General features: G+C 36.6%; 2 protein-coding genes across 3 annotated transcripts; both read right to left on the reverse strand.

Moving 5' to 3' along the window:
* Nucleotides 1–1,237: 1,237 nt before the first annotated feature.
* LOC131547153 (gamma-crystallin M2-like) lies at nucleotides 1,238–3,539 on the reverse strand. Of its 2 annotated transcripts, none has more exons than XM_058787506.1 (3): nucleotides 3,402–3,539; nucleotides 1,740–1,982; nucleotides 1,238–1,510 (listed from the first exon to the last, which is right to left on the reverse strand). In XM_058787506.1, the coding sequence occupies exons 1-3, from the start codon at nucleotides 3,504–3,506 to the stop codon at nucleotides 1,238–1,240; spliced, it is 621 nt and encodes a 206-aa protein (XP_058643489.1). In that variant the 5' UTR covers nucleotides 3,507–3,539. The 2 variants fall into 2 exon arrangements, with proteins under 2 accessions (XP_058643489.1, XP_058643490.1); XM_058787507.1 differs by lacking the exon at nucleotides 3,402–3,539 and adding an exon at nucleotides 2,079–2,784.
* Nucleotides 3,540–10,614: 7,075 nt separating this feature from the next.
* On the reverse strand, nucleotides 10,615–11,455 carry LOC131547154 (gamma-crystallin M2-like). Its single transcript, XM_058787508.1, has 3 exons — nucleotides 11,360–11,455; nucleotides 11,033–11,275; nucleotides 10,615–10,887 (listed from the first exon to the last, which is right to left on the reverse strand). Exons 1-3 carry the CDS (start codon nucleotides 11,369–11,371, stop codon nucleotides 10,615–10,617), a joined length of 528 nt encoding a protein of 175 aa, XP_058643491.1. The 5' UTR covers nucleotides 11,372–11,455.
* Nucleotides 11,456–15,313: the final 3,858 nt, after the last annotated feature.

The following is a 15,313-nucleotide window of genomic DNA, read 5'->3' on the forward strand; positions in this document are numbered from 1 at the left end:
ACATTCCACAGAGCGGTGTAATAATATAATTTAAAGCACAGCCACCACAAAATCAGACTTAACCTCTTATTTACTTTGAGATCATTCTGAGGTTAAATACAGATATTTAAAATCATAATAAGAAATAGTTTAATAGCTATGATACTGGTTTTGAAATTGAATGTTTGCATAGTTATGATAGGAAACAATGGCATCTAACAATGCCTTGGAAAAAACAATTAATCTTAAAAATTAAAGCATGTGCATAAACCCAAATAAGATATAAAACAGTTATCGAATAAGCATGTGTCCTATTGTGTTCTAAACTCCTGAAGCACTGGTGTCTCATTTTAGAGCAGTCAATGCAATTTATGAAAGAGGTCAATTAAATCTGTATGTGTGTGAAAATATTCGGATGTAACCCCCTTTGTAATCATTAACATTTTCAAAAAGTATCTGTAATTTAATTACACATTTTTTCTCAGTAACTGTAGCTGATTACAGTTACATTTATTTTGTAATTAAATTATGTAATTCCCTTACATGCAACTAGTTACTCCCCAACACTGCATTTGTGTATAAATATATACGTTTTAAATAATGTTTACACCTTTTTAATATATACGTTTTGATAGATAAAGTATAAGTACAAATATTTATTCAGTGCCATTTACCTGACCCACTGCTTTCCATTGTGAATTGATGGATTACATGGTTAAATAATTAACTGTCAACTTGGTTACTTTCTCATTGAATCATGGGAAGGACAAACATGGCACAGGAAAAGGAATTATTGGCATACATGATATACATGATTAATACATTTTCCTGATATATTTGAGAAATTAAATTACAGAGTTAATATTGAATGCTGGTGGTGTCAGGTTACACAGTTTGCCAACTCTCTGTACAGACCGAAGCGCCACTGTGCATAGATTTTTCTTGATAGAAAGAATTACTAATCTTATGTGTGCTGTTTAAGATGTGTTTTTTAATGCCAGTTTAAAACTGTTTTACACTGTTACACATTTTCAAGCACATTTCATTAAATAACTCTTAATTCAAAATATTTTAACCTTCCTTATTTAAACATAGCTGTAAATGAAAAAAAGTATCCACTGTTCTAGTCTCACGAGCCTACTTTTGTTTAATTGTAATTCATTAGTTTTTGTGATTGTTGCAAATGCAAATATTAGGGGTAGTAATGATTTTGCAGGAAGCAGGTTTAGTGTTGTAGAGAAATAATTTTATTGAAACACTAGTACCAGGAGTCCATGATATGCCTCATGCTCATGAATTTCATGCCACCCATATTGCTGAAGTTCCTGTACTCTCCAGGGCCGAAGTACAACATCTTGCCTCTGTAGTGGGGCTGCTCATACATGAGCCAGTGGCCTTCCATCACATGGCAGGACTGGCAGTGAGACATGCGGTAACGGTCCATGATGTTGTCACAGTCATCCATCATCTCGTGCATCTGGCCCATGAAGTTCTCCCTCTCGTAGATCCTCATTCTGTAGGATCCCCTGTGCTGTAGTAGAAGAGAAGTCAGTTATGTGTAAAGTAATTAGAAAGAATAATTATCACATGTAACCATATATCTTCAGCAACAATCTAGGTCCGTCTCTCACAGATCATCATTCTGAACAGATCTATGTTGCTTTTCAAGCTGAAGGATTTCAAAGTAAATGGTTAAAATAAAATTACAACCTTTGTCTATTGTCAATTAATAAATATGTCAGCAGGTTCATGGAACTCACCATAGGGATCATACGGCAGGACCTGATGCAGTTGTTCATTCCAAACATAGACATGTAATCAGCATATTCTCCCCTCCTAAAGAAAAACTGATTTCCCATATAATTTGGTTGATCATACATCATCCAGCATCCACTGTGCACTCTGCAAGAGTGACAACGGTTCATATAGGAGGAGAAATCAGCACAGTCTCCAGTACAGTCATAGGAGCGACCCTGGAAATTCTTTTCCTCATAAAAGGTGACCTGAAAATTCAAAGTTTAATCTCTTAGTTGTAGTAAATACCATATTATGGTAAATTAAGTAAAACTGTATGGAATAGGAGCTGGAATATAGTTTACCCTCATGGTTGCGGTGATTGATCCTCAGTAGTTCCACAAATGAGAAGCTGAAGCTGATTCTGCTTGTTGACTGACTGCTGTCACCCCTACCTTTATACTAGTCCAAGACTAAAGACTACACAGCCTCTATTGTTAGTCAATTCCTGACTGTGCAAGTTAGAATAGAGGCCATTATAGCTGTTGCATAGTATGTCGATTTTTGTCCTCACGTTTTCAGGAATCTAGAATTTCTTAAGTTTCTATTTGCTAAAATTAAGAACTTAAAAAGTGGAATGCTAAAAAAAGACTTGACTAAAGAGTGTCTATTTATTGTCTTGTTTCAGCTTTTTCTTTCATTCTTTTTTGTTTGTACTTAACGGTACTCTTTTCAGAATGATGCTTATGGGCATCTATCTTCCGATTGCCCACTTTCAGTTGAAGTACTACAGAAGACTTGTGTAATGTGATTTCATTAGAGACCTTTTTATTTCATTTGAGACCCATTTTATTATGTCCCTTTGGTTTTTGTACTTGTACTACTTCTATACATTTGACGTTCTTATTATATAATCCTTGTGTCTGTTGCAGATTTACATCCTAATAATTTGTAGACTGATTTTTTTTTCTTAGCTCTTGTTTGTAACACTCGTTTATCTGTGTGTAACGTTGTTGGGTGTACCTGCATGATTTAGCTAATAAATGATGCAAAAAATGGTTTGACTAGGTCTGCACAATGAATCATTTTAATTATCACAATTTCTGCATCTCTTGATTTTTTTTTTTAAGCATAACCCTTTGTGATATTTCACCCGCTTCGGATGTATTTGCCCTCTGGTTATCTTGAAATAAGCTTTTCTCTTAAATCAATAAGTCTTTTGCCCAGTGGTTTACTTAATCTTTCCAAAACTGGAAACCATGCGAACACGCTTTCTCTGTATTATACCATGAAAACACCAGCAAACATGTAAGTTGGAGTTTAGCAGTCTTTATTGAGATTGCTCAAATTAAAGTGTAATACAGCAAGTCTGTTTTCTTTCACACTAGGGGTGTCGTGATATACCGGTATTGATGATAACCGTGATATTCAAAGCAACAATTATCGATATAGTGTTAATTTAGTGTGTGACAATATACCGGTATTGGCGATAACCACAATATTTAAAATGAACAGGACTCTTATGATAACACCACATGTAAATACTCCAGCGCCAGTACCTGATTGACCTCCAGGTGGCAGTATTGAAGTATCAGTTTAGATGTTAATATGGCAACACTTTGCAATAAGGTTCAGTAGATAACATTAGTTAATTACATTAGTTAACATGAAATAAGAATGAACAATACTTCTGCAGAATTTATTAATCTTAGTTCATCAATTGCAGCATTTACTAATGCATTATTAAAATCACAAGTTGTGTTTGTAAACATTAATGCACTGTGAACTAACATGAACAATGAACGACTGTATTTTTATTAAGTAACATTAACAAAGATTAATAAATTGTGTAATAAATCTATTGTTCATTGTTCATTTATGTTAGTTAATACAGTAACTAATGTTAACAAATGACAACTTATTGTAAAGTGTTACCATTAATATTTATTCATCATACTGTTGAACTTGACAGTATTTTCTCTCTTGTTATGCCATGGTCTGTCTGAATACTCAATTCTGATTGGCTGGCAGGTGTTGATTAAATTCGTTGAACTGCACAGGTCCAGAATGCTGGGAAATGACCATGGCATAAACGGGATAATCAACGGCTAGCTGTGCATTAAACGATTTGAATGCACTTCGTGGAGGCAACCACCCTCTGCTGAGCGTCGGGCGGTTCTTCGCCTCCACGTCCTGCATTCAAATCGTCACCTGCTGTCACCAATCAAGCCACAGTATAAACACACGTACATCCCAACCTCTCATTGTCCGGTCTGCTCTGGACTCCCCAAAGAAATACCTACCTGATATACTTATGCCGAGTTCACACTGCACGATTTTAGCCCGATTTTTCACTCGCCGACAGGTTTTGATAAATCGCCGACAAATGCCCGACATCGGAGGCAAATCGGAGCTCGTTCACGCGAGTGACAATCGCGCAGTGTGAATTACCAAAGACGCGATCTGAGAGAATCGCCGACACGTCGCCGACGCCCGTGAAATATTTGGCATGCTAAATATCTGGAGCCGTCGGCGATTCACAATCACGCTGTGTGCAATGATTTCTGACTGAAAACTACATCACGATGACCTTCAGCCAATGAGAGACAAAGATACAGGGCAGAGGGAAGTTCCGTGAGGAGTTATAGAATATCATTATTTTAATATGTACAATTATATCATACAGAAACAAGCACAAACGCTTGACCAGCCGCAACGTCACCATAACAGTTACTGCAAATTATTATTTACCACTCTTTGCAGAACACAATCCCTGTTCCATTTGCATCTCCCTCCTGCGTAATCTGTTTTTCTTTTTGTAGCTGGAAATCAGCGCACAGATCATTTGCGGGCTATATTTTTTTAATACTTCCAGTCTAGCCCGAGAACAACGGGCTGACGCACGCGGGTTCTCGCGTTATTTCCTTATCACTTCTCGCGTGTGTTTTGTTGTGAAACGTAGTTCGCAGATCAGACAGAGTTGTCGGCGATTCTTCCTATTGTGAAATCGTGCAATGTGAAAGCCCCTGTCGTCGATCCATCGTGCAATGTGAACACAGCAGCGACTGAATGCTTCCCCAGATAGTCACGCAGTGTGAAAACAACAGCGATCGGACGAGTTTGAAAATCGTGCAGTGTGAACTCGGCATAAGCACTCTGAATCCCACACTGTCTTGCTCACTCACCTGCCTTTTGCTTCTCCCGTTCCAGTTTCTCAATTCCCCTTCAATAAACCATCCTGTTTGTTACTTACCTGTTGTGTGCTTTGTGACACCCCCCAAGGTTTCTATAGATATCACAATACATCGATATTGTGAATTCTTATGGCCACAATAACCGTGATATGAAAAATCTAATATCGTGGCAGCACTATTTCACACATTTATCTGTTTGCTGTGACTCTGCAAGCAAACCATGACACTCTCTTGATTTGTGCTTATGTGAAAAAAAAAAAATAAATAAATAAAATTACAGTAATCATGATTACTGGATTTTAAATTCAAAGCACATTACGTCCAGCATTTGGGCTCATCCCAGACAGCAAGCCAACATTGAATAAACATTGTTTTTCCATCTGAATCATCATTATGGTTGATGTTGAAATTTCAATGCAAAATAAATGTTGAATCACCATTACCATATCGATGAAAACCTGATGTTATTAATGTTGATGGCAACAATATTGGAAGAACATTGATCTATAGTTATCTTTATGATTGATTAAGCATTGATATTTGGTTTACCGGGCGATCGCTGAATGTGTTGAAAAGTCATTGATTTATAGTTGACCGGGAAACGACGCTGTTGTTGAAGAGTCATCGGCATATAGTTGACCGGGAAATATGATTGAAAATGCATCGATATATAGTTGACTGGGAAATATGATTGAAAATCCATCGATTTCTGGTTGACCGGGAGATCAACACCAACGTACTGCACCGGACACAGCTCATTTCTGGACCTTGGCACAAGCGTACAGGTAAGCTTGCTTAATGTTCGATATGAATGAATTGTACCAAATCAAATACTGTTAGGTTGATCGTTAACATGATGGTTAATGTAACCGACGCAGTGCTGCAGTCACTGAAATAGATTTTTGTTTTACCAATGTGTCAAAATCTGCCAAAAGTACTTGATCTGTTCTAGGTTATAAAGTTAGCAAAACCTCATTGGTCCAGTCTATTTTTGTGACAGCTAGCTCAAAATACATGTCTGTACCCATTGCTAGTGTCGTGAAATCTATTAACACAGCACCGCTATTTCTTCTGACCGCCGGAGAACACCGGCGGAACCAACGCTAGCATAGTGCTCTACCCACAGCAGCGGCGGGCCAGAATTACACAAAAGACATGGTTTACCTTTACTTTATTCAATGCAGAACTGTCTCGAGTTGTAACGTTAACTGGAAATGCCGATTAGACCATCTCGTAATAGCCAAATCCAAAATATGAATAATCCTCGAGCAGGGCTGCGATGTGCGATACAGTTTTGTAACTCCATTGTGTTTGTTTTCAGAAATGATAACAGTCGTTTTATACTAGTGCTTATGCGATATCACGATTTTTGATGATCTTCTGCACCTTTTCTGAGCGCGGGGAAGCGCTGTTATACAGCGCCTGACAACCAGGCCTGGCGTCTTAGCCCCACATACTTCATTTAGAAACAATTAAAATGCCTCGTTAATTTATTAGCCTGTTTTTGCGGTGAGCTTTATGCATATACCTCCATGCACCCAGTATTTAAGCAGAAATTAATGTGCAATTTAGTCAACCAGAAAAATCTTTTGTCTATGGTAACTCTAATCAATACATTTACTATTTAATTAGTTATAAGTATCCAGTTATTTATATTTAATTTGTTGAGTTAACAATTAGTTCTGATTTAATAAAATAATAAACATGATTTTTAGAGTCACTTGGCCTCATAAATTGTCCTTATGAAAGATGTCACTGCAAGCTAATCCTTTGCCTCCCTTTAATTCGAATACATCCATGAACATATTGGGCAGTTTTAAAAGTGCTTTGAATGTAGTCCGTCTTATACAGCCTCAACAAAAATGCGTTTCTACCCAGAAATATAAAATGATTTACCTAACTATGAGATGGCAAGATGAGAGAGGGGGTAAAATCTTTGCGTGGCAGGTGGAGCTGCCACTCGACCAGTCACGGATGTTCCATTCAGACATTATAGCACACGTGACAGAAAATTACGTGATGTGACGTGATATAGGTATCTTGTACTTAAATATAGTGAACGGAGTCCATTATTCATGAATAAAAATTGTTCAGTCTTTAGAAAAACCTTTGCAAGCCCAGTTTAAAAGAACATGTTATCATCTGCTTTGTGGGGAAATACTCAGGGCAGTGGATGATTCTGAATTAAATTGCTGTTTACTGACACTGTGATTTACTTTTTGTCCTTTTTTTCAGATCATTAATCCACATCGTTTTTCAAGTAAGCAAGTCTTTAGTATAATAAGTCTCATCTGAAGTGGCTGAGCTACGCCCCAGACTGAGCGGGAGGAGCTGGAAGACAGACGCAGCAGGAGTTAGCACTTTAAAAGAAAAAAAAAAAAATGAAATAATACAATAAAAATGATTGTTTAATTTTTAAAGAATGCGTGGGGTGTCATTTGTGCTAGTCTAGGTTATAGCCTAAAGGTATAGTTTCTATTTTCTATATTTTGCTAGCCCATCCTGGCTGTCGATAAAGCAGGATTATAGCCTAATAATAATGTTTTTAATATTATATTAAAATTACAGACCTTCAGATTAAACCTGTGGTATACTAAAACACCATTGAAGTTTTGTTGATATGCTGGGATTTCAACATTGTTTCAATATCCATTGTAATCGAAATACCATTGAAATTCTGTTGATCTCTAGGTATGATTTAAACGTTGTTTCAATGATAATAGAGGGTGCAACATGATGAAGAATCAACATCAGAGTTCGACGTTGATTCAATGATTTTATCGTTGACAGCGGGATGTTGATTTAACATCGTTTCAATTACTATTTGCTATCTGGGATACTACTATACTTGCCTTGCATACTATACTATACTATGCCTCTTTGGCATAGTGAAAGGTTTTCAGGATTTGCGAATAAAAACAGTTCAGTGTAAATTACATCTTAAATCCATTAGGAACCTTACTGATGCAAATTATATTTAAATGGTTTTGAATGGTGGACCATCTATCATAATCTGTATCCATTTATTTTTCTTAAATATAATGAAGCTTCTCAAATGAACTAATGATCAAGAAACTTGTGGATAGTTTAAGTGTTGATTTTAAATCACCATTTATTAAACAGCTGAATCATAGGAGGGACAAACATGGCAAAAGAAAACTAAATATAATTATTGGCATATAGTACGTGATTACTGATATACAGTACATGATTAATACATTTCTCTGATACATAAGAAATGACATTACAGAGTTAATATTGAAATACTGGTGGTGTCAGGTTACACAGTTTCCCAACTCTGTACAGGCAAGTGCACTGTCCATATATTTTTACATAGAAAGAATTACTAATCTTATTTGTGGTGTTTATGGGAATGTGTTTTTTATATATAATGCCAATTTTAAATAGTTGAAGGTTTTTTCATTATTCTGCCTTGGGCCCTACAAATCCAATAGCTGGCCCTGTTCTCAAGACATTGCTCTTTTCAGGTTTCTAATAGCATGTTTCTTTAAATAACTTATAAATCAGTCTTTTACAAACATATCATACTCATAAAAATGTTTTAGAATGTGAAAGGAGCAGCAAGAGCCAAAGGGTATCTGTGGGAAGAAAACTGCTATTAGTAGGCTGTTCCAGTTTATTAAATGACTTACTCATGATTTATACAGTCATGGCCAAAAATATCGGCACCCTTGGTAAATATGATCAAAGAAGGCTGTGAAAATTAATCTGCATTGTTAATCCTTTTTATTTTTTTATTTTAAAAAATTCACAAAAATCTAACCTTTCATTGGATAATAAGAATTTAAAATGGGGGGGAAATATCAGTATGAAATAAATGTTTTTCTCAAATACAGGTTGGACACAATTATTGGCACCCCTAGAAATTCTTATGAGTAAAATATCTCTGAAGTATATTCCCATTCATATTCACAATATTGAGCACTCCTATAAATAGGAGGGAAAACAAATCCCAAATTCCCTTAATCATCCATCACAATGAGAAAAACCAAAGAATATATTTCTGATGTGCAGCAAAAGATAATTGAACTTCACAAATTAGTGAAGTGGCTTGAAGAAAAGAGCTAGAGCAGTGAAAATTCCCATTTCCACCAACAGGGCAATAATTAAGAATTTCCAATCAACATAAAATGTTACGAAACTGCCTGGAAGAGGACGTGTGTCTATATTGTCCTAATGCACGGTGAGAAGGAGAGTTTGAGTGGCTAAAGACTCTCCAAGGACCACAGCTGGAGAATTGCAGAAAATAGTTGAGTCTCGGGTCAGAAAACCTTAAAAAAAATATTGTCAAACAGCACCTACATCACCACATGTTGTTTGGGAGGGTTTCAAGAAAAATTATCCTAGTTCATCCAAAAACAAACTCCAGCATATTCAGTTATCAGACACGACTGGAACTTCAAATGGGACTGGCTTCTATGGTCAGATGAAACAAAAAAAATGAGCTTTTTAGCAGCAAACGCTCAAGATGGGTTTGGTGAGCAGTGAGCACAGGGATAAAAAAGATAAAATGTGTACAATGAAATATACTGCTGTATTTTTGGTGTTGTGGGCCTATATTTCTGCTGGAGGTCCTGGACATCTTGTTTAGACACATGGCATCATGGATTCTATCAAATACCAACAGATAAGAAATCAATAAGTGACTAACTCTGTTAGAAATCTTATAATGGGCCATGTTTGGATCTTCCAACTGTATAATAATCCAAACACAAACCTCAAAAACAACACAAAACTTGGTCACTGAGCACAAAACCAAGCTTCTGCTATGGCCATTCCAGTCCTCTGACCTGAACCCTATAGAAAATGAGTGCGGTGAACTGAAGAGAAGCAGTACCAACATGGAGCTGGGAATCTAAAGGCTCTGGAGTGATTCTGGATGAAGGAATGGTCTCTGATCTCTTGTCAGATGTTCTCTAACCTCATCAGGCATTATAGGAGAAAATTAAGAGCTGTTAACCTGGCAAATGGAGGTTTCAAAAAGTATTGAATAAAAGGGTGCCGTTAATTGTGGCCAATGTGTATTAGAGAAAAACATTTATTTCATAATGATATTTCCCCCCATTTTAAATTCTTATTATCCAATGAAAAGTTAGATTTTTGTGATTTTTAAAAAAAATAAAAGCTTAAAAGGATTAACAATGCAGATTAATTTTCACAGCCTTCTTTGATCATATTTACCAAGGGTGCTGATATTTTTGCCCATGGCTGTATGATATTCATGTTTGAAAAGTTACAAAGTTACATCAGCTATACCTCATGCCATCTTGTCTGTCAGACATTTAAGTTCAACCCGTCAAAGGCATATAGCAACCACTAGGTCGCTAGCACACTGGATCAATAGCACTCATATTGTAGTCAGTGGAACACAACGGCCACTTTGTTACTTATTGTAACAGCATAGTTCTGAACCAGGATTTGGTTTAAAAAAATAAAGCAGCGTTTTTTAGAGTGCAGAAAAACTACCCAGCACTTGGGTAAAAATATTAAAAATAACCCAATAAAATTACCCAACAGGCTGAATCCAGCATTTGTAGTCTCACAAGTCTAATATTTAATTTAAATTTATTTGTGATTGACTAGATATGCAAATATTAGTGTCAGTAATGATTTGGCAGGCATGTGTTGTAGAGAAATTATTTTATTGAGGAATTATTTTATTAACAATTTATGAAATGCTAGAAAACTAGTACCAGGAGTCCATGATACGCCTCATGCTCATGAATCTCATGCCACCCATATTGCTGAAGCTCCTGTACTCTCCAGGCCTGAAGTACAACATCTTGCCTCTGTAGTGGGGCTGCTCATACATGAGCCAGTGGCCGTCCATCACATGACAGGACTGGCAGTGAGACATGCGGTAACGGTCCATGATGTTTTCACAGTCATCCATCATCTCGTGCATCTGACCCATGAAGTTCTCCCTCTCGTAGATCTTCATTCTGTAGGATCCCCTGTGCTGTAGTGGGAGAGCAGTGCATTATTTTCAAGTTTATCAAGCAGAGCCAATATAAAATGTAAAAATAAATATAGAAAAATGAAATAAGTTTCACTTTTGTAAGTTATATTGCAAAATAAAAAAATATACTGTTAATTGAGCTCACCATAGGGATCATACGGCAGGACCTGATGCAGTTGTTCATTCCAAACATAGACATGTAATCAGCATAGTCACCTCTCCTGAAGAAATACTGATTTCCCATGTAGTTAGGATGATCATACATCATCCAGCATCCACTCTCCACTCTGCAAGAGTGACAACGGCTCATGTAGGAGGAGAAGTCACCACAGTCGCCCATACACTCATAAGAGCGACCCTGGAAGTTCCTGTCCTCATAGAAGATGACCTGAAAGATTGGTAAATATTTTAGTTATTGAAAGTGAAATATCATATAATTTGGACTGTGTTGAAATGCTGGAATGAAGTTTACCTTGCCCATCATGGTTGCGCTGGCTGATTCTCAGTAGTTCCACAAAGGAGAAGCTGAAGCTGATTCTGCTTGTTGACTGACTGCTGTCACCTGTGCTTTTATACTAGACCAAGACTAAAGACTACAGGGCCTCTATTGTTAGTCAATTCCTGACTGTGCAAAACGGAAAAGAACTTATTCTAGCTAAAGCCTAGTATCTAGATGTTCATATTCATTTTTTTTTTCATGAGTCTTAAGTTTAGTTTGAAAGTATCTGGTCCAGTTGAAACACGAAAGAGTTTAGTTGCAGATTACCTCCTGGTCATGTAAATTGTATTGTTTTTGTCTATTGTTTCTATTATAGAAACTATTATTTCTGTTTTTATGGTCTGACCTACAGTAGCTTCTTGGCTCTTTTGTTGTGTCCAGTTGTAGACTTAAGTTTATGTAAATAACAGTAGTATTTAATAATAGTATTTGAGGGATTGAGCTGAAGAATGAATGCTGTATCAGATGCAAGTAATCACACAGTACGTAGTACTTAGTCTCTCTCATAAAGCTGTACATAATACAATAAGCTAGGTCTGGGCAATTTTTCCAATTTTATCGATTAATTCAAATGTAATGTTTTGCCGCGATTTTATTTTATTTATAAATCGAGGAATCACAATTTTGAATAGAAAAATTACCAAACGTTAGAATTAGACACTTTGAAATAGGGGTGGGTGATATTTCAAAAATATCATATCACAAATTTATTCTTAGAAATTACACAATTCACGATTTTATCACGATTCTTTGTCATGTCGGTTTTACTATTTTGCAAGTTGTCTGAGCATTAAAGCCAAACTAATTTCCCAATTATCAAGATAAAGCCTTTCAAGGTAACAAAATATAAAAAAAAGAATGGTGGATATTTAGGCCAAAGTGGGCAAAGATAAAAAAAATCTTTGTCATTATTTCATCTTTGTTATTAAAAAATAAGAACAAAGATTAGGGGTTGCATGACTACTGATTTCTGCTAGTCGATTTCTTATTAAAAAATACTTTCAATGTTTGATTGGTGAGCACGCTGTGCTTATTCCATTAATTCGTGTATCATTAGGTGCGTTTACATGTACACTTTTTTGTCATTCCGATTGAAAGATTCGATGAACTGTTTACATGAGACGTTATCTAATCCGATATGGTGTTTACATGTGCCTGTGCTTTCGATTTTAGGATATGCTAATAGCCTACAGTGACAACAAAAACAAGTCACCAGAGGAAAAAACGCCCATATTTACGTTAATATTTTTAATATCTGTTTGCACTTGCTTGGGGTTAATATTTGAATCCCTTGCGTTCATTCGAGCGCTCAGTCATATGGCCAGAACGCGATCATAGAAATCATACGCCCCTCTGTAATGCAGCTGAGATTAATTGTACTCTGATACTACAAAGTTGTACTGTACTTAAATGGAACAAATACACGATTTCTTACCAAGAGTTGCTGAACAATGAATCAAAGCAGCATTGCTTTATCACAATCGTGTTTCGTACAACATTCATGGCGTGAGCACGTATAAATTCAAGCAGATCGGAAATTATGAATCTGTCATCTATACAAATACAAATGACAAAGGCAACTTTTGGTCAAGTTGTTTATTTTCATTGAGCTACTTTCACTATCATCACTGTGTTGTTTCTAAGCTGAAAAGCAGAAAATTGCGCTTCATTTCAGATCTGTTTTCACTCCGGACATGAGAGCAGATAGTCCGTCACACAGCAAGCGTTCTCCTTTCTAATGTGTTTTTAACTGTATAATGGAAATTTTAACTTTATACCTCCACTATTACCCAGTCTCTACTGTAGTGTCGGTGTCCCCAAATCACAGAATGTACGTTGCCGACATCATCACGTTCACGTTCTGACGACCCGACCTCTGGACGTGATGACGTAGACGCAAAGTAATCGGTTTAAAGTGTTTACATGGCAGGATTTTAATTTTGTTCGGTTTATAGAAAGGTTTATCCCACCCCTCTCAAACAGATTACAATTTCATTCGGTTTGGGCATTTTTATTCCGATTGAGGTGTTTATATGGAGCATTTTCATTCGGATTGGACTTTTAAACCAATTACAATGCTCCATGTAAACGCACCTATTGACATATCGTAGCCTAAGGTTTAAATCATTGCCTTTTAAATATACACAAATAATAGAACGTGTATGATGTATTATTAAGTTGGCTTGAAAAAGCCAACTTAAGCCTGGCTCACACTACAGGATTTTTAAAATCCTAACCGATTATGAAATCTGGTTGCAGCACACACATAAGGAGAATCTTTGCAGATTATCTTCCCTCAAATCTTAAACATACACACACTACAAAATTTGAAATTCGTGGCGCATCACACACTACAAGATATTATTAAGATTATCATGCCAGAGGGAGCGCCTCACGTGATCTCACGCAGCAGCTCATCAGCAATGTTTACATATTAGCTAGTGTGCTAGCAGCTTTTACTCACCCGGTATGTTCAAAACTGAGGTGATTTCACCCCAGCGCTTCTCTTTCTCCTTATCGTTTGTGATACGTGTTCGACACATTATACAGACAATCGTGTAACTACAAAACTTCAAGAAGCAGTTTCCTCCGTGTCCACTATTCAACGGAGCCATACAGCAGCTGTTTTGCGGTCGCGCATTGGCTGTTAAAGTGCTGACGTAATCATATAGCCCTCATCATCCCGATTTAAATCCTAAATATCAGACATGTTTGATATGATCGGGGCGGCCCCGATTTGTCTGCTAGAGGATCGGGAGGATTCAGACTGGTCTGACTCAGGTTGCTATATCTCTTCAGACTGATCTGACTTGTGGTTTTCTTAAAAATGAAGATTAAAAATCTAAAAAATCCCATAGACTTACATTGACTGAATGTTCAAGTGAGCCAAGACTTTGCAAGCTCCAACTGACAAACATTCAAATGTAAACACACTGAAGCTCATTAGACTCAATTAAAGGTGCTGTATGTAGGATTGACACCCAGCGGTTGAACTCGGTATTGCAGTCCAAATTCAAAATATTGGAGACGGTTTTTTTCACCCGGCCCCTCCTCCTCAGACTTGACGCACACGCAGGTTGCCAGATTAACGACACCAACAGGACCATACAGCACCTTTAAGTTTGCCTTCTATGTACTATTTCTAACCCATATAAACTCATTTAAGCTTCCACTCTATCTAATACTATTTCTAATCTTTCTAAATCATGCTAGCAACATGCTAGTAACATGCTAATCATGATTGAAACATGTTAAAATCATGCTAGTAACATGCTAATCATGCTAGAATCATACTAACAACATGCCAGCAACTTGCTAATCATGCTAGCAACATGCTAGTAACTTGCTAATCATGCTTGAAACATGCAAACATAATGCTAGTAACTTGCTAACCATGCTAGCAACATGCTAGTAACATGCTAATCATGCTAGTAACATGCTAATCATGCTAGAGACCTGCTGGTAACTTGCTAATCGGATGTTCAAATGAGCCAAGACCTCGCAAGCTCCAACTGACAAACATTCAAATGTAAACACACTGAAGCCCATTAGACTCAATTAAGTTTCCCTTCTATGTACTATTTCTAACCCATATAAACTCATTTAAGCTTCCACTCTATCTAATACTATTTATAATCTATCTAAATCATGCTAGCAACATGCTATTAACATGCTAATCATGCTTGAAACATGTTAACATCATGCTAGTAACTTGCTAATCATGCTAACAACATGCTAGTAACTTGTTAATCACGTTAGCAATATGCCAGTAACATGCTAATCATGCTAGAATCATGCTAGCAACTTGCTAATCAATGCTAACAACATGCTAATCATGTTAGAGACCTGCTGGTAACTTGCTAATCATGCTAAGAACATGCTAGTAACATACTGATCATGCTAGAATCATGTAATCAACATGCTAGT

Source organism: Onychostoma macrolepis, chromosome 09 (genome assembly GCF_012432095.1).
Source record: "Onychostoma macrolepis isolate SWU-2019 chromosome 09, ASM1243209v1, whole genome shotgun sequence".
NCBI classification, from domain to species: Eukaryota; Metazoa; Chordata; class Actinopteri; order Cypriniformes; family Cyprinidae; genus Onychostoma; species Onychostoma macrolepis.